This window comes from Gasterosteus aculeatus, chromosome 17 (genome assembly GCF_964276395.1).
Source record: "Gasterosteus aculeatus chromosome 17, fGasAcu3.hap1.1, whole genome shotgun sequence".
NCBI lineage: Eukaryota > Metazoa > Chordata > Actinopteri > Perciformes > Gasterosteidae > Gasterosteus > Gasterosteus aculeatus.
The window spans coordinates 13,570,789-13,591,303 of NC_135705.1; the positions used below are offsets into that span (position 1 = coordinate 13,570,789).

Sequence of the window (20,515 nt, forward strand, 5' to 3'; positions counted from 1 at the left end):
TTGTCCTTGCAGAAGCTAGGCTGCCTCCACTTGAGAGTCAGTGTTCCCAGTGCTTACCCAACACTGCTCTCCACTGCCACGTTGGCTCTACCACTTCAATGTTTACTTGTGATGTCAGCGGTGAGAGCGAAGAGCAGGTGATCCTGGCCCAGACTCTGCATTAGCTCCTTTAAGAGATGTCAAACAGAACTGTTGAGAAAACGTAAGAAACAAAAAAAAGGGAGGGGGAAACAAAAGTATAGACCATAAAATCTTTATACATTAGCTTTATCTTCCCCTCCACCCTTTACACAAGAGGAGATACAGAAAAAAAAAACAGCACAACTGATCATTTTCAATTTGATCACACAGAACCCATGGCAAATCTTGAACGGTCATTTCATGGTCCATATACAACTAGACTAACTTTAGGTTATGTACAGGTATATGGTATAAATATACATGGTGCCCTTCAATCTTATGCATCCTTCAGTATACATTTTTATGGGGTGGGGCTGGAGACAACAGTGTTCCCCTACAATAGAAGGATACCATGTTCCCAGCCGTCCATCTCCACTGTAATAACTCCAGAGATGATTACGGATGCCATTTCTTTCCGTAGTGCATACAAATTATCAAGTGAAGAGTTTTGTACCCAATCACCAGCACTGGCCAGCTCCACAAGGCCAATGGGGTTTCACTGGTCCAGTGTTTCCCCCACTCCATGTTTCCCCCCATAAGGATTAGTACATGACCACTGTAATGAGTCCATCCCTAGCCTGCACCCGACTGGTGTCCTTTCCAGCGCAGACTGACGATCATTTTAAGAAGAGAACGTAGAAAGACGTGGCCAAACAGGAAATTGCCACGGCAATGTGAAGCCGCGTCCCAATTACCGCAGCTATGAAGAGAGATAAACGATAACAGGGATGAGCAAAGAAAACTGCTGGTCAAATACCCACATACATAAAAAGGAGAATAGGGCTGCAACAACAAAATCAATAAAACTTGATTATTAAAAGAGTTGGCAACAAATGTCATTATTGATTTAGTGTAGAGCAGCAGTCTCTAACCTTTACCTCACAGACCGAGTTCATGTTAGACAATATTTCGGACCGGTCTTGAAGGTGTGGCAGATAAACAACCGGCTGACAGGGTTTTTCTCTGCAGACCGGTAGCAGTGGTTGGGGACCACAAGTGTAGAGAATTAGTTCAGGTGTTCAGTTTTCTGATCTGTATTGTTCTTTATTTCTTATAAATTGTTTATTTTTTAACAGGTCAGGTCCCTCTACTCAAAACAAAAATCTTTTTGTACACTTTATTTTTAAAAAGCAAATATATTTGGGCTTTTTTCTTTTTTTTTTAATATGATGAACCCACGTGTTGGAGAAAGACTTCTTAGGTTTTAGCTATTCCCATAGGAACCGTTGTACAGAAATTACAGATGTGTCGTGAAAATATCTACCTTTGTAAAAGACACCCCAAACTCCTCTCTTCTCGGACAGCAGCCAGCCGTTGATACGAGGCACTTTCTTGAGGTATGCACAGGTGCATACGAACAGCAGCCCAAACACCAGGATGCCATCGAGAGAGTACACTAAAGGTAGGCGGTGAAGATGGCATTACAGTGTGGCATACCTGCCAGGTAGTTCAGGGCAGTGGTAACACACAATTTAAAAGCAAATTTGTTATGCACCTTTCCACATTAATGTAGAGTTGTGAGATAATCCATTTATTACAGCTATGGTACTGCACAGGTAAGAATTTGAAAAACATGTTTTTAAGAGGAACTGGAAAAACACGTCCGGCGAGAGAATGTCATGTTGGAACAAATAATACACGTCATTAACAGTGAAAAGAGCAACTGTTGTAAAACAAAACACTAATTGACGATGCTATGGGTTTTCCTGTGTGTAAAACCCCGAAATCCCTAACTACCATTGATTACTACAATGTCCATCTTTGTGCCAAATATTTTAATATTTATGTTGCAATGTGTCTAGGATAATGTATCCACAATGTGTAGTTACACTAATGTTTAATGTTCTTCCCTTGTTTACCGTTTTACAGTTGCGGCAGCCACATCAAAAAAATAGTTTAGCAAAATCAGCGATCCGCGATGGCAGTTCAGGTCAACACTTTAAGTAAAGAACTATTAATCTTTTATTACATTCATAGATTTACGTTACGGTTTAGCTAGCGTTAGCTATGTGGATCATTTAGCATTAGCCAACGAAACGCTAACGCTATAGTTAGCAAGCGACTGTGTTACGTTTGCCAAACAAAAAAAACGTTGTTAACTAAATCAACGATTAGAAGAAACTTTCCACAACGAATCAAATAGCTGTAGAATGTAACAGCAATTGTAACAAACGAGTTGTATGTTAACAATGTAATGACTGAGATCAGGGCCACGTCTACAGCTAACTGCTAGCCTCGTTAGCGTAGCTAGCCGAACTCACACGTCGCGTTCTGCTCCGGACACGTCTAAGCTTCTTGAATGACACAACTTACCATTTGTCATATTCACAGTTTGCTTTTGACGAGGTATGATGACTGTTTCCTAAATTAGCAATCCATTATGTAATATAAAGTGGAGATGCAGCGGCCCGCTTCGTAGTCACTCGGTTGACATTTCCGGTTTCAGTAATTTCGCTAATTTCTCGTTTTACTTTTCTAGCATTACTGCCACCTTCTGGAATGTACAGCTGCGTGTACAGCACCACGCTAGAGACATTTAACTATGGATCAAATTGTGTCCATGTGTTTATTTCTGTTTGAAAGTTAAATTTGATAGAAGGGCTGATTGGTGTGTGGCAGGATAGTTGGTGTAACTTGGCATCCTTTGATCGATACAAATGAGCCTGCATCATTTCATTTTTCAAAAGGAATTTTGCAAATGGAATTGACTTACTTGCCAGCTGTTCTTCATTCAATTATAATTCAAATTGGGTCTTCGAAATAGAAGACAGAAGATTAAATCAAACTATAGTCACTTTAAACGTCACTTGTATGATAACACTTCAACTTAAAAGGGATAAGACATGTTTTGGTGGTGTTCCCTTCTAATCAGTCAAAGGTACGACACCTTTGACGGGATCCCTGCAAATCTCTCATCAGGGGGCCAGTGCTCCCGCTCTCTTCTGACGGATTAAGCAAAAATATTGTAGATTACATCTACAACATCAATAAAATGTAGGTTGTGGTTCTTTATGAAGCAAAATAAAGAGTAAGTAGAGCAAGTAGTAACCATATTAGAATTGAGCATCTTTGAAAAGGCATACACCTGTCTACTGTGTATCTTTATTTGTAAAACTATAAGCATTTGTATAATGGATAAAAATATTTTGGTTACCTTACATCTCCATTTAGCGATCCATATTGTTATCGTTATTGTTATTAGATAATCAGATGTATATTGCCCAGAAGAGAAATACTACAACTTGTATATATTTGACTGATATATACACCTACAACTAATGGACAATGGTACATTTATTTTTTCAATAAAACATCAAGTACCATGTACATAAAATCAAACTGCATTGCAATCTGCTAGTGACAAAAGTGAGAAAAAAAGTCAGGTTATAATAAAAAAAAAACAACTTAAGTTTGGACATACAGTTTTCCAGCATTTACAACTAATGGTGCTTCAACTGCCTGTCCCCTTTAATCAATACTGTACACATTTTATACGTTTTGGGACGCAGCTGCTGACAAGATATTTTACCTGAACTTAACCTATCAGCAAAATAAAACATAACAATGATTCATTGAACAATGATTTTTGGACTATTTCTTTTTTTTTTTAAAGTGACCAAGTGCCAGCTGTTAGTCCATATCAAGTTTCGCCATCTGAATTTGTGGTGTGGTGCAACCAAAGAATTCCAAATAACTTGATATTTCAACACAATACAGGTTTTGACTGAAACATTGATGTGGGACTGTTTCCTTGTAAATGTAAATATCCTCATCTAGGATCCTGTAGAAGGAATAAGGTCTGCTGAATAAAGACATTCAACCGTTTTCTCTCACTTCTTCTTTCTTCCAAACACATTAAACCTTCTTGTACTACCATAAACAAAAGTTTTAACTTTAAAAACAACATTTCTTGCCCATTTATTCCATGAATTATACACAACTCCAACCCAACAACTTTATAACTACAAATGCAACTCACAAGCAGCAACCACAGCTACTGTGCTTCTGTCCCAACTTAACACCAGTGTGTGCTGCAGAATAAATTAACAATAAATAAAATAGCAATATGAATTGCTTTCACAAAAATTGTAGACATCATTGCAGGGTAAGATTCTCTCGTCTGCATGTGTCTGTACTATATACACACTATACTGAAATAACCTTAAAACATATCCCATAGTATGGGAAAGATATTTAGCAGGACGTACATCAGAAAAAGCACAAACAGGGAAATAGGCTCCCAATGTGGTAAACTGGAGGTAAGGAGAGCGCTGAAATGAGCATGGGTCCAAATAACAAGGCCGAAGGAGTTTATTGGCTGAAAAAGACACAAGGCTGAAGTTGGCTTCATGCTTGAGAGTTACATAACTCTATAAACTCTAAATACATAAATAGTTAAGGCTTAGATGTTGTAGAAAACTGAAAAGTGGGACTTCATTACTTGTACTCTGTCCGAACAGTATTAAACCAGGTTGAGATAAAGAAAATAATAAATGAACTTCACATATGAACCACATTAAAATTGCGACTGTACAAAATCCACAATACTGATAATAGTCAAACTTTTCTAAATGAACGTGAAAACTCAGTTAAAAAAATCTGAAATAGGCGTTTTTGTTACCTACTTTGTTGTCTGATATAGCAACATGTAACATGAATAAATTAAATGTCGTAACACTGGAGTATTGGTCAAAAAACATAATCATCATTTTCCCTATTTGAACAATATGAAACAGAAGCCAACTTCAGGTTCTTGTAAAAAAGAAAAATCAAGGAATGCCATCCTTTCTTTGGCAGCACTGTGAAGGTGGCACACTCCAGTCATACACATAGGACAGTCGCAGCTTGACCTCCTCCTTGCAGAGCCTGCCATCACGCTGCAGAGTCTGGTGTTTTTCCAACATGTCCTCCAGACTCTGCTTATGTGTCACCAAGTATTTATTGTTGCAACCACGCGATTTATACTCTGTGTCAAAGCGTGGGTCATGTGTCCTCCGAACATCTACTGGTGCCAGCCAGGCGCCCAGCGACACATCCTCACTCTGCCATGTCTTGAAGTAGCCCGCAGTAAGATGCACGTAACGGACCAGGTCAGCCGAGAGGATGTAGCCCCCGCCCAGTGCGTAGGGCAGGTAGTAGTCACAAAGCTCCCAAGAGCTTTCCCGCCACTTCCCAGCGGTTTTCACTCGCCCTCTCCCAGAGAAGAAGCCCCAGTATAACCTGTTGGGCTCTTTCCCCTTCAGCTCCTCCTTGAGGAGGTCCAAACGAGCAAATGTGTCATCATCTGCTTTGAGGACAAACTTGAACTCCACATTCTGGTCCAGCCAGGAGTACATGTGCAGCAGCTTGAGTGTTAAATTCTCGTAAGAATCTCGCAAGTTAGGCAGTAGGAGCAAGTCCTTGTGGCGCCCTTGCTCTGTGTTAAGGTTCTGAAGGTCCTCACCGGATAGCCCTTGGGTTCCAACCACAAACATAGCCAGAACATCAGACTCCTGCTTGGCCAGCCAGGTGCTGCGGATGATGCTCCTCCGCTCCGTGTACTTGGGTCCGGTTGTAATCAGGACCACCAGGAACGCCGACTTGTCTTTGGACGTGTCAGCATGATTATGAGTCTCTGTGTTGGATTGCACAGCAATGGCACGGGGGGCTAGGCCTGGAGGATCCTGGTGGCCCTGTTTCAGGGTTTCTGAGGTACATTTAGCCAGGAAGACCAGAACCACGGCAAAGCTGCACACAGTGCCAATGACCAGGGCTGTCTTGTGGCGGCACACTAATCGTAACAGATTCATGGTGCCGAGTCTGAGGGTGAAAAACACAAAAGATTGTTATTGTTGTTCAAATTATCAAGTTAATCATCAAAACATCAAATTAAAACAAACCATACATGCATAGGGGGGCTAACAGGCATTTGTGCAAAGGGTTTTGCTCAAATGCCTGTGTTCATTTTATGACAAATTTCAAGTCTGACTGAAAATGCACAACAGGGTAGGATATTTGCAAACGTAAACAAATCGTTATCAGCACCAGAAATGATGTCAATATTACTAAATGGCATTAAATTGGTCTTAGCACCGTAGCAATTTCTACGTTTTGTTGCGTTTGAATCAGAGGAAGCTCACGAGCAAGTTAGCACAAATAGTAACCTGACATCTGCTGCACAGACATGCCTTTGTAGCGCCATGCCTGCGAGTTTGAACTGTAGCTACACGACGTTGCAAGCGGGTACAGAGGATTTGTTTATAGTTACCTTAGCTAATTCAAAAGTACCCTTCCCGTGAATGAAACACTCAGACCTATGGCAGCTTTGTAGAGCTAACGCTAGCTACCGAGACAAGACCCCCTGCGCACTTTTCGAGCTCACGCTACTGGACGCAAACGCACACCGTTTGCTCATATTGGTCGAAACGGGGGATGGAAACCAGAGTCTTAGCGGTACGTTTAGTGGTAACGTGGGTTACAGCCAGCAGGTAATCTTGGTCGCTGGGGGAGTTCAGCCAGGTATCCGTCTATTCATTTTGTGTATTTTATTGTCACGTTAAACCACATCAGTTACGTGTAGCAGTGACGAAGCGGAAACGGAAGTGAAGCCCCGTAAAATGGGAATAAAATAAATAAAAAAAAGATATGCGTCTTCTTTATACAACTGTTGTTGTTTTTAGAACATAGAGAATAACTAAATACAGAATAATAGTGAAAGGAAATGGACGAACCCCAGGACAATAACCTTTCCAAGAACTGATATGACATCCCAATCAAACTTTCCACTATGTAAAAAATAATGGAATGGTGGAGCTTTTTTCTTGTGATCTCATATGGTATATATAATAATAAATTGTTTTATTAATAAGAATTTAATAGAGATAATTAAATGAAAGGAGAATCGTTTGTGGACAGCTGCTGGCCGACGCATGCGCGATGTTTCCAGTTTGAGCATCAAGTTAGGAAAGATAGCCTAAACAAGGCCGAGCGTTAAATCGTTTGCTTCAAAATAAAACACATTCGGTAACTGGATTTCTGTAGGTGCAATACACTTGTTTGGATACGAATGCCAAATTATTTCATACAGTACACGTTCCTCTTTTACTTCAATGGATAAATCAAGTGTATTAAATATTATGCATCAGAGTTCTGTTGAAGGGGGGTTCTATTTTGAAAAAGGCAAGCGGAAGGTTCACGTTTCATTGCGGTCATGACGCCCCGGGGTTGCCTTAGCTAGAAATATAATTGCCTCATGATAGTAAAACAGCATGTCGTTTACATCTAACCTTAAATTGCAGACGTCCACAGACCGTACCTCGTCACGTCTTAGCTGGATATATTCGTCCGGAAGAGAGTAGCTGTGTCACGTTACTCTACCGGGCCGCTCGGGAGCTAACTGACGTTAGCGGTGGACGAGCTCAGCCCAAGCGATGACGCTTCGGAGAATCCGCCGATACCCTCGGACACTTCTGCTCGCCATATTTCTTCTAATTTTGAGTGTGCAGTTGGTGAAAGCCGCATCTGAATATGACCCCTACAAAATCCTGGGTGTCAGCAGGAGTGCGAGTCAGGCGGAAGTGAAAAAGGCGTACAAGAGCCTCGCCAAGGAATGGTGAGTGACTTGACACCAGGTCTCCTGTGTAAGGCCAGCACGTCCTGACTGGAGCCGATTAACCCCCTACTCAGTTTACAGGGTAAATTTAACACCTGGATCGGTGCTTGGTATCCCACCAACCTACCTACCAAACGCTGGTCTGAGAGCACGCTTAACCCCGCATGACCATGGTGGTGATTCACGATGTCCTGTTTGGCCTCTCTAGGCATCCAGACAAGAACAAGGACCCTAACGCCGAGGACATGTTCATCAAGGTGTCGAAATCGTACGAGGTGGGTGAAAATGCATCACAACACATCATGTAACGAGACTCTATTTCAAACTAGCTCCACCTGACATCCAGTATTTTCTCCAGGACTCCGTTTCACTTTCTGTGTAATGGCCTTTCTGCAATTGTTACAACGTTTAAACGGCATAGGCCTCCCACGTGTGTCTTTAACGTGCACTTGCACACAGATCCTGTCCAACGAGGAACGAAGGTCCAACTTTGACCGCTATGGGCAGATGGATGAAAACCAGCAGTTTGCCCAGTCACAGCATCAAGGTTTCCGCGGCTTCCACAACAGCTTTTATTTTGATGAGTCTTTCTTCCATTTCCCCAGGTAAAGCCTTAGATTGGTGTTGTCTGTTGTTGAAATAGTTAAAATTCACTCACGTGATTCTTAAACTTGTCCCATTGTGGCATGATTTGCAAGGTGCTATTGGTAGAGGAGTACTGTCAAAATCAAAGCACTAACATGCTCCAGCCCAAATCCTGTAAGGGAAAAAGTCAATTTTTTCCTTTTTCTATAATTGTGAATCGAATTCATTGTGTACTGTTGTTCAAGCAAAACAAGCAATTATTAAAGACATCAACTTGAGTATGGCTTACAAGTTCACCGTCTGCTTTCCGATCTTCCTCCTCCAGGTCAAGGGATTTCGCAGACAGCAAGTACTTGCTTCACCACGGACAGTTTAACACCGATGTCCTTCCAGACAGCCACAAGAGGCCATACCTGATCAAAGTGACCTCTGAGTGGTGCTTTGCGTGCATCCACATTGAGCCTGTGTGGAAGGAGACTGTGCTGGAGCTGGAGCCACTGGGTAAGTCTGCCGGAGCAGGACTCCCAGCAGTCCGCCCCCGCACTCTCAGGATCAGAGTTTGTTTTCCCAAAAAAGCATCATAACATAAGGTTGATGTTTGCTCAGTGGCAGACCATTAGGACAAATAGTTGTTCCAAATGTTAAGATGCTTTACAAAGAGCCAGCCACTTAATGAATTATTCATTAGGGTATATTTGTTCTTCTTGGTTCCGGTAAAGCCAAGGGAAGAATTGGACTCTTATTGGTCTGGCATGGGAGATGAATTTAAAGTTGTTGAGTTAATTCTGATAATTAGAAGACCAGTTTCCAGTCCCCTCAGACCATTCTGAGCCTGTAATAAGTAAGTGGCCTGCCCTGGAAACACATCCTGAATATGTATGTACTCCATGGCTTTGCTATGCTAAAGTCATCAGCCAGTCTCGAGTCACTCGAGGAAATGTGTTTTGTTGGAACTCGAGACCTTACAGTAGGGGATATCAGCTGGACCTATGGGAAGGTGAGCCAGGACCGGGGTGAGGGCGAGCATGTGAGTTTGTCTTAAAGCCCGGGAATGTCCAGGGGGTCCACTCGGGTCACTAGGCCCACATCCGTAAAACCGATGGATCTCGCGTCTGCGTTGGGAGAAATCCCACTATGCCCTGATTGCATGTGAGAACGTCCCTGCAGCGACGGGGTAGGCCTCTCCCTGAGTTAATCTTGGGGGGTGGGGATCACTTAACTTTTTTGGTTGTTTGTGTAGAAATCAAAACAAGCACAACATACACCTCTCAATATAATGCAGACCTCCATGTTGAAAACCTATGTTTGAAAAAACACCTCGGGGACTATGTGTCCAAAAAAAGAACAGTATGGATGTTATGGCTGGACTGTTGTATTGCATTCAATTGTAAAAGTGAACCCAAAGAAGGTCACAGAGTGTATATTTGGGTTTCTAGCGGCTCTGGATATCTGGTTGCGCATTAGACACGTCAATAACAGGACAAATGTATACAACAAGACATAACTACTTGTATAGGTAGTTTCTTTAAGTTTAAAGCTATTTAATAACATATTTCCTGCACAAAAATAAGTAAATTAACTAACGGCCAAGACCGCAGATTCATGCAATATAGTCAGTACAGGCGCGCCCCTGCCCACAAAGCAGACAGTCGCGCTGCGCTTTTTAAAATTTTTTATTTTTTACATTCAAATATTAATTTTCACATTTTATTTTTATATATATATATATATATATATATATATATATATATAGACTCATTCAAATGAGAAACGACTAAATGTCAGGAGGCAATGAGCTCTCTCTTGCATGTATTGGTTTTATTGTCCAAGAAGATTGGACTAACACTACCTAAAACATTGTTCAATCTTTTACGTAGTGTTAGACGGTGGCAGGTTCCTTTGTCACAACGGCAGGTTGGATGGTTGGTTGCGGTGGTTGGTGGTAGGATCCTTTTTCAGAACGACATAAGCCGATCTCAGTTGGGTATTTAGTGACATGCAAATTCCATGTAACGTTAAATGAGTATCTTCATTACCATGGGTTTGGCGTAAAAAAAGCAGATCACAGCGACCTGCAAGTAGCGCAGCATCTTAAATAAAGTGATGTGTGTGTCTTAATGTGAGGCTTTAGAAATGAACACAAAGGGATTCTGTATTTCCTCATAATGTCTGAAACAAGTCATTTGGCCAATGTTTTGATAACCGACCAAAGCCAGCGGACACCCTACTACTCCCCCCAGCCACAATAGCAGTCTATTTTTACTGTCGCATCAGGTGTTGGTATTGGCATTGTGGACTTGGGTTACGAGCGTCGTCTGGCCCACCAGCTGGGAGCTCACCGCGCTCCCTCCATCATCGGGCTGGTCAATGGCAGGGTCAACTTCTTCCATCAGGCTGTGGTACGAGAGCACCTGCGACAGTTCATTGAGGACCTGCTGCCCCAAAAACTGGTGGAAAAGGTAAGAGACCTCGATATACTACGCACTGTTATTTAATTCAACAAAAATGTATTAATGAATGATAATGATTCCCATTGTTTCCCCAGATCACCGATGACAACTACCGTGTTTTTCTGGATAGCTGGCGTGTGGAAAATAAGCCCAGCGTTCTCTTGTTCGACCAAATCCCTATTGTTCCCCTACTCTATAAAGTAAGCAATGTGTTTACACACGGGCACACAGATGTTGCACCAATTAGACAAAACGTTATAGTCCAAAACAGAAAGCTGTTAAAGCGATTTACACCAGTACACAAGAGAGCAGATAGATTGGACCCGGATGTAACCCCAGAAGCTTCTGTTCAACATTTTACTAGAACCATCAAGTGCACTCACAATATTGTTACTTCATTTCAATAAATGTGTTAGAGACTCAAAGACAATTTCAGGGACAGTTGAAAGAACACAGTTTCAACCAATCACATATCCGAGTCATAACTATTTAATGTACTGTATATGGTTGTGAGAAGCAGCAGAAGCAGCTTTCCGCCTATTTTTTGTAGAACTACTCTCATCTTCCCACTCCCGCTCCAGTTAACAGCGTTTGCCTTCAGAGACTACGTGCGTTTTGGCTTTGTGGACCAGGGTGACACGCACAACATTCAGCTACTGCGGCAGTTCAACATAAACACCTACGCCCCCACCATGCTGCTGTTTAAGGAGGACTCCGAAAAGCCTGTGGACATCATACAGGTACAAAATTACAGAACTGATTCAAGCTTCTAAAGAGGTGTCTAAAATTGTATTTAATTGTTCAAATCCCCCCGCGATTCCACTTCAGGCCAGAGGGATGAAGCGACAGATAATGGATGAGTTTGTCTCCAACAACAAGTTCCTGCAGGTGCCTCGGCTGGTCAACCAGCAGCTCTTTGATGATCTGTGTCCCGTCAAGCAGTTTCACCGACGGAGGAAGTAAGTCGTTTAATGAGTCCTCAGTGGAGTGAAATATACGCAAAGCCTGATTTGACCGTTAACTTGGTATGACCACTGTAAGATGTGGAAATCCAAACCGAATAGTCATACAGGTCTTTCAATGGTTGTCACTCCGAACTGAAATGTTGTGTTGGTGGATTGACTGTAATTGGTTTGCAGGTACTGTGTGCTGTTGATCACAGGGGATGACCAAGCCTTTCACCCGGGCAATAAGGCCTTCCTCGAATTTGCATCAGCCAACAAAAAAGACGTGCTGCGGTTCGCTTACGTCTACCAGCGCCAGCAGCAGCCTCTCTGTCAGGCGCTGCTCCACAATCAGGCTGCCCTCTCGCCTCAGGTCAGTGGCGGAAAACATCAAATGCATCACAAATGGAAAAAAACAACAACTGCCCTAAACTAATGTTCAGGACAATGTGCATTTGCTATAACTTTTTCTATTCACTTTTTCTATTCAGCACATTCAGAATTTATTACATGTCCGATCAGCACCATAAAGCTCAGCATTTTATCACCACTGACAGGTGGTGATTCTGGAGAGGCGGAGCCATGCTGGCAAGGTCATGTACCGCTCAGTGAGTGGTGGCTGGAACGGCAGTGAGGAAGATAAGTATCACCTCCACGAACAGCTGGAGCTCCTTCAGAAAGACCCCACCTATCTGAGATCAGATGCCACCCTGCCAGAGCTGAACAACGAGATGGCCCCTGTAATGCTCTGCAGATACATACCTTAGTTCAACTTAAAAATTAACTGAAGGTATTTTTGATTAATCTCATTGTTGTCTGTTTCTTTTTCAACGTAACCAGATTTTAATTATTCAGTGGATGAACTCCGCCTATGATTACATCGTTCAAATATATGATGACCTCCTCTACTCAAACTGGTAAGACAACACAGAGAAAGACAGAAGCATGATTCAGCTTCAGAGAAAGTACATGTTGTCTGTTTCAATATTGCATAATAACCTGATGGGGGCTCTGTAGGCATGCATAGTTTGTCCCATTGTAGCACTCGATACAACCATACACAAATGTAGCTACAATTATAGGATAAAGGGAGACTGGATGAAGTGTTATTGTTTGGTAGGGCCTGCTAGTTGTTTTTGCCTAAATGTTTAAGAAATTATTATTTTTTCTGTCCCCAAGGCGAGAGATGATGCCCATTCTGTCGTTGATCTTCTCCGCTCTCTTCATTCTTTTTGGCACAGTCATCATTCAGGCCTTCAGGTGAGCGTGGAAAGATCCTTTTTTGTTTTAAACAACAATGAATAACTCACAACAAACACTTCTTTAATAGGGTAAAACACCACGACACAACAGCTTGTGACATAATTTGTAATAATTATACATTTATAAAAAGTACCCCGCCGAACTGCATGCTGGGTACAGCTCACAACAAGAACTCTAATGCTACATGAAAACACGGTATAGGCCGATACAGGAGGAACAACGAGAGACCAAAGATGCACCAACACAACTGGTGCCCAAGAGAGGTACTGCGTCTGTTTGGAGGGGTTTGTTAGAAGTTATGTTAGATCAGAAACGATTTATTGCAAAGTCTGTCTAGCTTGTGGTGGCAACGCTTGCAGCCAGAACAAGCTAACCCGCTAACAAGGCCTGCGAGTGGTTCGGGTAGCCGGCGAGTGGCGAACAACTGTTCGGGTAGGCGGTGTTTTTTCAAAAATTAAAACTTCGGACAGACAGAAGACATCTTGGATTGAAGAGTTAAAATCCAAAGTATTTAATAAAGGAAAGGGTGTTACACCTGTATTCTAGTGTACACTAAATGGATTTTATTAATTAATTTATGAACCGGGTCGTCAGTTTATTTCTAATACTAAGAAAACACAACAGCAAATAGAAAAATACAATGACAAATAAGAAAACACAACGACATTAACTTCTCACGGAAAGGGTAGGGCCTATCTAGCAGAAGACGGAGCCTTCTGATTCAGTCAGTCCGTCAGTCCAATCAGAAGGGCCCGATTCCTCAGTTTTGTCAGATGTGTCATCTATGCTTCTAATACCAAATAGGGGCATGATTTGTTTTAGCGTAACATTCGACCCAATATGATACTCATGCTCTAACACATTCTGATCATAACATGCAAAAACCCTTTGGGAATAAAACAAGGATGGAATCTGTCTGAAAAGAAGTCGGAAAGACTGAAAAATCGTCTCCCACATTTCATCACGTATTTCCTGTGTATAGTATAAATTGACAAATAAAACCATATGTCATCATGGGGCTGGTCTTCTTGGATGAGTGCATTGGTTATGACTGATAAGTCCTGATGCAGGGGGATTCAACAGCATCCACCTAGGAATAGAATGCTGGTCATAATGGAAACTGTTACAACAATTGTTTACATTTACTAAATCAGGAGTCCAATAACCCTGAGAAGGTGATGTCAATGTCACTGTTCTCTGATAGTTCTTCAGTGAGCGCTCTCAGCAGTGGTTCTCCTCCATTTGGGAGTGACGGTCGTTTCTCAACCTTTCTCAGGGTGTGTCTTATGCTGAATGGTTGCTGTTGCTTCTGTCGATGGGGTATGTAGGGGGGTTTGGAAACTTGGAAGTGTCTGCACTGGAAACTGATGGCTGTGATTTGACCTGTGGGTCTGAGGTTATGCTTGTGCTGGGCTGGGCTGTCGTTGTCCCCCATTAGTGTGAGGTGGTCTGGGAACTGGACTCTCCCACAAGAAGGGAGATTGAGGGGTCATTTGGACCCTTTCTGAATCTGTCCTAGTCTTGCTTCTGGTCCTCCTAGAACGATGCTGGTCTTGCTTCGGGTCTGGCTCTGCTGTGCTGGTCTGGCTTCTGCAGTCCGTCCTGGTGCTTACTTCTGGTCCTGCACTGCGGTCAAGCAGACTCTTGGCTGAGGAAGTCCTTCCTCTCGCGGCAAGATCACGGGTGTCCGGTCACTGCTCACGGTTTCCTTAGGTGCCGCTCAGGTTGTGGACATGAGGGCTCTCCTCTTCAGTGCCATGCTGGGTCATACCCCTCTGCACCAGTATAGGTGCATCTTCCAGATCTTGTTTGTCTGACTTGAAACTCATTAGACACCCCCATTGGTATTCCCATAGCTTCCATTCTACCTATTGATGTGGCCTTTAGGTAATGTAGTTTATTTAAGTCTTGGTGCTGCATTCCGTTCTGTTGTACACTGTCTATAGTTATGTTTTGTTTAACCGAGACTATACTGTTGTTATCTTAATAAGTACAATTCAATGGAAAGCTGATTCTTACTCTGCTAGAACGTTATACACAGGGAATCACGTATGTAATCTATAAGTTTACGTTTACCCTCAACCGGTTGAGGCCACCTATACTAGGTATCCATTCTTCCTTCTATGACTGATCAGTTAAATAACGCCTCTCATTCGCTTAACGTTACACAACCGAGCTTTGTCTGTAACTCACACAAAAACGTCCATTCAAAACACAATGTGCTTTTTATCACAACGCTCATTCAAAGCAGAGAAAAAAAATTAATTCCCCTAAAATTTAGTGTACCTCGAAACATCGTATTTTTTTCACTCACACTTAAATGTTCTATGATGAACTATACAGCATTCGGTTTTAAAACAACAGGCTGCTGTTTACCTTATTCGATGGTGTTGTGTGAGCTGAAGAAAATACAATTGTCTGGATTCTTTGTTCAGTGTCAGTGTATTTCTAATATTCTACACCGGCGAGCGACAAACAGCTGTTCGGGGAACCGGAGAGCAAACTTCGCAGCCACATGCTAACAAGCTAACTCGCCGGCCAGTTGCGAGCAGGTTGGCCAGCGGAGAAAGGCTGTTCGGGTAGCTTTGGTCCTTTTCGGGATCAATGAGTTAATGTGTTTACTTGAAAAGGCAATACCGTGATATACCGGTATACAGTCAGAATCTTTCTAAATACCGCCATATGGATTTTTGGCCATACCACCCAGCCCTAATTTGTATTGTATTTTTTCTACATGGTTCATTCTTGGTGTTGAAATCAAGTCATGGCTGGTTAGCTGCCAATACTGATCATTTTCTTTTCGGGGTTCTTGTTTTAGTGAGCCAGGTGAGAGCAAACCCCGGAAACCGAAGCCAAAAGAACAACCACAACCTGAAGAGGATGCATCAAGTAGAGGCAGTACTTCAAGGTGACCACATGATGGATGCAGAATACACCAGAGAACAGCAGGCTGGGGGGGGGGTTGCTTTGCTCTAACTTGACATCCTTAAGTTGTCAAAGCAGCTATAACCACCCGAGAAACGTTCTCATCAATAATTAAACATGCCTTTCTAGAGTAGTGTTAACAAATTTTCTGTAAAAGTAATCCACCCCCCCCCTCCTCATCACTGGTCCATGTAGCCGGCCTCCTAAGAAGGACTTTGTGGAGGTGACTGAGCTGACCGACATAACCTACATCAGCAACCTGGTCAAGCTGAGGCCTGGCCACATCAACGTCGTCCTGGTGCTCACCAACGCCTCCAAGAATGCTCTGCTCAGGAAATTTGCCAAAGAGGTCTTTTCTTTCTCTGGGTAAGTCTCAGTGCTCCACAACATTCAAAGAAGTTTATATTATCATTTGTTTCCATTATTTTATTCATTTAAAAAAAAGTTGTGAACTTTGACTATGGCAGAACATGGTTTGTGCTTTTAAAGAACTGTTGCCAAGTCTGTGTCTACTTGTTTCAGAGATATTGCAGTTGTTTGTTTACTTTGTATTATCCTGAACCCCTCTGCCACCACAGGACTCAGACTCTGCACTTCTCCTTCCTCAACGCTGATAAGCACCGCCACTGGATGCCATCACTCCTTTGCTCAACCTCCGGCGCTATGCGGAGAGAGGTCCATTCGGACGAGGATGAGGAGTCTGCAAACTACGCTGGCCACGTCCTGGCCCTCAATGGCCACAAGAAATACTTTTGCCTCTTTAGACCCGTCTTCACAGGCGACAATCCCAACGACTCCTCGTCCGAGACCTTGTTCTCCTCTGACAGCAGGAGAAAGTCCCGGCCCCGGTCCAGGTCCAGCTCCCACTCTCGATCCAGGTCCCATTCCAGGGAGGATGGAACGGGACCAAAGAGAGGCTCCAGCAGGGCCACCAGCATAGAAGTCCACCACAAGCTTGACAGGCTGGGACTGTGGATGGAGAGGCTAATGGAGGGCACCCTACTCCGATTACAGGTCCCTGCATGGCCCTCCCTTAGTGAAGCCGCTAACTCCTTCGCAGAGAGCTGAAGTCAAAGTAACAAAAAAAGGTTGGATGGTACTTTGAGGACGCGTAACCACAAAGTGTTACGCGTCCTCATTACGTTCTTCAGCAAAAAATCTACAGAACAACTTTGCAGTTTTTAAAACATTCAAGTTTCTTTACGCAGAGGTAGTTTGTGTATGCAGTGAACTGTTGACCCAATTATTTGATCAGTTAGATGTTGGAATTTGAGGGTATAGAGTAGTGTGCTTCCGCAAAACCTTTAAAATGTGCATATTGTATCAAAGGTACAAAGTCTGCGCTTCATAATGCTTTGTGTTCTTTGTCCAGAGATGGAAAGATGAAGAAGAAGAGACTATAGGAGCACAGCAAAGGCTGTAGAAAATTAATTCACTGTCAGTTTTCACACAAATAGAGATCCTGTAGAAGGCGCTGTACTTATTCCCCAAAACCAGACAACGAGCACCATGGTGCAGACAAAGGCTGCAGCTAGCTGTGTGTGTTTCACATTAGCTTTTTGTGTTCTTTTTCTTCCTTTTTTAATACTCGTCTCAGTAAGATGTGGCTTCGAGCCCATTATGAGTTTTTTAGCTGTAGTAAAACTGAGCTTGATGAACTAAAGTTTATAGGCCAATATTTGTCTCTTTAGGAGCATTTAGTTAAACTGGATTGTGGATTTCTGCTCTTATAGATTCAACATTTTTTTCCAGGCAAAAGGACAGAAAAATTCAATCAACTCACATCACTCCATATACTTTACATATAAAAAGTATCCTTTTAGAATTTGGTTAATTATTGAAATAGAATCTTTCCTTAGGGTTTTCAGCTCAGGCCAAGTTGACATGTCATGCAGCTGTTTAGAGATTTAGCATTAAATATGGTACCAGCCAAATTACTGATGAAGCCAATTAAGCCAATTATCATCCGGCAGTGGTACCCTAAATGTTTTTGTCATACACTTGCAGTTTTATTTGGGACTGGTTTCACTTTTTTTTTTTAAGTTCATGTTGATTGTCTGTATCGAGGGTAAAAGATAAACCTTAATATTACACACTTGCCCTTTTTTACGCCTTTGCCCTTAAACTACTGTAAATATAAATGCATGGAATATGTAGACCTAAAATCACTAAATAAATGTTTGAGTTTGCACAGGCAGCTGAAATGCTTCACACCGTCTCTCCCCTCCTCTTACTTTGTAGTGCATAATTTGCTGCTTGACAAACAATATTTGCAGCACACTAACCTGTATTCTGTATTTTTCATCTTGTATGCTCTTTGAACTTATTTTTTGTTTATATCCCATTGTGAGAAATGTAAATTATTAAACTCATTTTAAAACTGTTTATTTATTAAAGTGTCTGGCTATGATATATACTATTCTGTGTTGCTTCCTCAAACTAAATCTGTATCTACAACAAGATGAGCAACATTTCATATTATAATGGAAGTAATTACATGGATCACTAATTAAAGCACAATGTATTTTCCAGCTACAACTCTGACGTCTAGCTTCACGTGTATAGTAATATGAAATTATATATAAAATAAATATGTAAAGTTCAGCAGATAATTACAGAGCAAAAATGAACCATAAATAGAACTGCTGACCATGAAAAATGAGCATGTTAATTATACACAGTGAATGTCAAGTATACTAGGCGTCTGTGAGCGTTTCAAACTCTTTCCTCATGTACAGTTGTTCAGGGCCGAAGGAGACCGGTAGCAGTTCGTCCACAGTCATTCTCCGGTACGAGCTGTCAGGCTTCGATAGGTACACATCCCAGTTTGATCCAAACTGTGAGGGAAATGTCCAAAAATTAAATATGATAGTAGTAGTAGTAAGTAAGTAGTAAGTCCTCTCACAGAGCATCACTTCATCCCTGATTGTAAACTACTTATCCTTGAAAAATTAAACCAAACCAGAGATTTCACCTCTCTTATGAACTGCCTGCAGCCGCCACACGGGGTGATGAACTGGTCACTCAGGTCACTGCAAGCAACACAAGGAAAAATGTAGTTAAGAAACGAAGGTGTTATTTAGCACAAATACATTGTAGCCTTTGTTGTTTTTGGGTGATGGTGCGAGTTCACTATAGATCTTTTCTACCAAAGCCGTTCTGTTCTTAATAGCTTCCTCACATGTCTAATTTCCACCTGATCATCTTGAGATTTATCCAATGATCTGTTGCTCATTATGATTCTACATGTCGATTGCTGCTCGACAGAGACTCACATCCAACTTTTTCTCACTTTTTGGTAAACCAACTGTTGAACTTTTACCAAAGTTTTACACAAAACAAAAATGTGTGTTGTGTGAAACAATGGGGGAGTTCGATAAGGTACCGCGGTGTGCAGAAAGAACATGAACACTGTGTCATGGTTTGGTATTAAAGTAACGTTGACACAGCATGTTATATGCCAACATTACCTTGAAATTGCAATTGCCTTGAAACTTCTGTGGCCTTCTGACACAGCTTTTGAGATAGCATTCCTTTCAGCACACACACCCAGGTTGTAACATGCATTCTCCACATTGCAACCTGCCAGGGACACAAGTACAGTCATTAGTTATCTAACTGCATTTGCTTCAGAAAAAACTGAAACTTACACAAAAAGAGGCCTTTTTGCAGGTGGTTGTCTGTTTAATTATTCTCTCCTGGTCTCACAGTTACTCAACAGGTCATTGACTTTTCCCACTGAGCTACATGTGACTTTGAACAGGCGAGGTTGCAGGAAAGTTGCTTCTATGCCTCGCTATAGACACTGATTTGACATCCCTGCTAGTGTGTAGATTGCTATTAATGCAAGTCATTGACAAAACATCACGTAAGTCATGGGAAAGTGGAAATTTGTTCATTCAGAGAATGGTTCAAATGTCATCTTTCCTTGATAAGTCCTGTCATTTCAACTGCCTGCTATCAGGCAATCATTAACATCAAACAAGAGAAGAATGAAACAGAAGTTGGGTAAATCCATGACTTACCTTCCTTACCATATGATTTTTAATGCTTTCTCATATTATTTTAAAAGTCTACATAATGGCAAATAACGTGATTTATTCGTTTTAGGCAAGCATTTCAAGCTTCTTGTGTATCTTACCTGTAATCACACAGTTGTCTAGCGTCAGGAGAGCGGCTCCCACTCTGAATTTGCTGTAAGGACAGTAGGCTCGCTGCTTGGCCTCCTGAGATCGCTGGATCAGCATCTTGACAGTTTCCTCTGACAATTGTCGAGGGCTGTGGTCCTTAATATGCATTACACCGCAGTTGAACTCGACTTGATCCATGACTGCCCTCGATGGCTGTTTTGGAGTTGGTGAAAAAGTCATTGTAGCTCAGCTTTAAATAGGAACGTGTGCAGTGGGAAGGGGGTAGAGGGAGCGGTCCCAGCCAGTCACTGGCCGGGATGTCCAAATGTTGTCATAATGTAATGGGAGGTGGCTTTGTTGATGTTGGCCCTGTATATGAAGTCCAAGGCAGGATGTTGTGACATACGTATATGACTAAACAAGATTTTATTCCTCATTACTTTTGTT

The 20,515-nt window shown here is 42.1% G+C and overlaps 4 protein-coding genes across 4 annotated transcripts; 1 reads left to right on the top strand and 3 right to left on the bottom strand.

Moving 5' to 3' along the window:
- Positions 1 to 237: 237 nt before the first annotated feature.
- On the bottom strand, positions 238 to 2,848 carry tmem167b (transmembrane protein 167B). The gene is made up of 3 exons (XM_040204073.2): positions 2,494 to 2,848; positions 1,445 to 1,576; positions 238 to 880 (listed from the first exon to the last, which is right to left on the bottom strand). The coding sequence occupies exons 1-3, from the start codon at positions 2,501 to 2,503 to the stop codon at positions 798 to 800; spliced, it is 225 nt and encodes a 74-aa protein (XP_040060007.1). The 5' UTR covers positions 2,504 to 2,848; the 3' UTR covers positions 238 to 797.
- A 613-nt stretch (positions 2,849 to 3,461) lies between these two features.
- b3galt6 (UDP-Gal:betaGal beta 1,3-galactosyltransferase polypeptide 6) lies at positions 3,462 to 6,763 on the bottom strand. The gene is made up of 2 exons (XM_040204070.2): positions 6,428 to 6,763; positions 3,462 to 5,979 (listed from the first exon to the last, which is right to left on the bottom strand). The coding sequence occupies exon 2, from the start codon at positions 5,967 to 5,969 to the stop codon at positions 4,950 to 4,952; it is 1,020 nt and encodes a 339-aa protein (XP_040060004.1). The 5' UTR covers positions 5,970 to 5,979; positions 6,428 to 6,763; the 3' UTR covers positions 3,462 to 4,949.
- Positions 6,764 to 7,189: 426 nt separating this feature from the next.
- Positions 7,190 to 18,321, top strand: dnajc16l (DnaJ (Hsp40) homolog, subfamily C, member 16 like). Its single transcript, XM_040204062.2, has 15 exons — positions 7,190 to 7,771; positions 7,980 to 8,046; positions 8,231 to 8,376; positions 8,682 to 8,857; positions 10,631 to 10,815; positions 10,902 to 11,006; positions 11,388 to 11,546; positions 11,635 to 11,765; positions 11,946 to 12,123; positions 12,308 to 12,490; positions 12,591 to 12,667; positions 12,930 to 13,010; positions 15,832 to 15,921; positions 16,134 to 16,304; positions 16,517 to 18,321. The coding sequence occupies exons 1-15, from the start codon at positions 7,590 to 7,592 to the stop codon at positions 17,004 to 17,006; spliced, it is 2,421 nt and encodes an 806-aa protein (XP_040059996.1). The 5' UTR covers positions 7,190 to 7,589; the 3' UTR covers positions 17,007 to 18,321.
- On the bottom strand, positions 16,350 to 20,394 carry LOC120835280 (cytidine deaminase). Its single transcript, XM_040204072.2, has 4 exons — positions 20,080 to 20,394; positions 19,409 to 19,520; positions 18,913 to 18,970; positions 16,350 to 18,775 (listed from the first exon to the last, which is right to left on the bottom strand). The coding sequence occupies exons 1-4, from the start codon at positions 20,306 to 20,308 to the stop codon at positions 18,635 to 18,637; spliced, it is 540 nt and encodes a 179-aa protein (XP_040060006.1). The 5' UTR covers positions 20,309 to 20,394; the 3' UTR covers positions 16,350 to 18,634.
- Between the last annotated feature and the right edge of the window lie 121 nt (positions 20,395 to 20,515).

What these genes read in the sequence shown, in the direction of transcription:
- tmem167b (XM_040204073.2), bottom strand. An exon ending in TTGGGGTGTCTTTTACAAAG is followed by an intron (nt 881 to 1,444) that starts GTAGATATTTTC and finishes CTCTCTTCATAG; the next exon opens with CTGCGGTAATTGGGACGCGG.
- b3galt6 (XM_040204070.2), bottom strand. Translation starts at nt 5,969, where the DNA reads ATGAATCTGTTACGATTAGTGTGCCGCCACAAGACAGCCCTGGTCATT.
- dnajc16l (XM_040204062.2), top strand. Translation starts at nt 7,590, where the DNA reads ATGACGCTTCGGAGAATCCGCCGATACCCTCGGACACTTCTGCTCGCC. An exon ending in AGGTGTCGAAATCGTACGAG is followed by an intron (nt 8,047 to 8,230) that starts GTGGGTGAAAAT and finishes ACTTGCACACAG; the next exon opens with ATCCTGTCCAACGAGGAACG. An exon ending in AGCCTGTGGACATCATACAG is followed by an intron (nt 11,547 to 11,634) that starts GTACAAAATTAC and finishes ATTCCACTTCAG; the next exon opens with GCCAGAGGGATGAAGCGACA.
- LOC120835280 (XM_040204072.2), bottom strand. Translation starts at nt 20,308, where the DNA reads ATGACTTTTTCACCAACTCCAAAACAGCCATCGAGGGCAGTCATGGAT. An exon ending in AGACAACTGTGTGATTACAG is followed by an intron (nt 19,521 to 20,079) that starts GTAAGATACACA and finishes TGTCCCTGGCAG; the next exon opens with GTTGCAATGTGGAGAATGCA. An exon ending in AAGGCAATTGCAATTTCAAG is followed by an intron (nt 18,971 to 19,408) that starts GTAATGTTGGCA and finishes TGTTGCTTGCAG; the next exon opens with TGACCTGAGTGACCAGTTCA.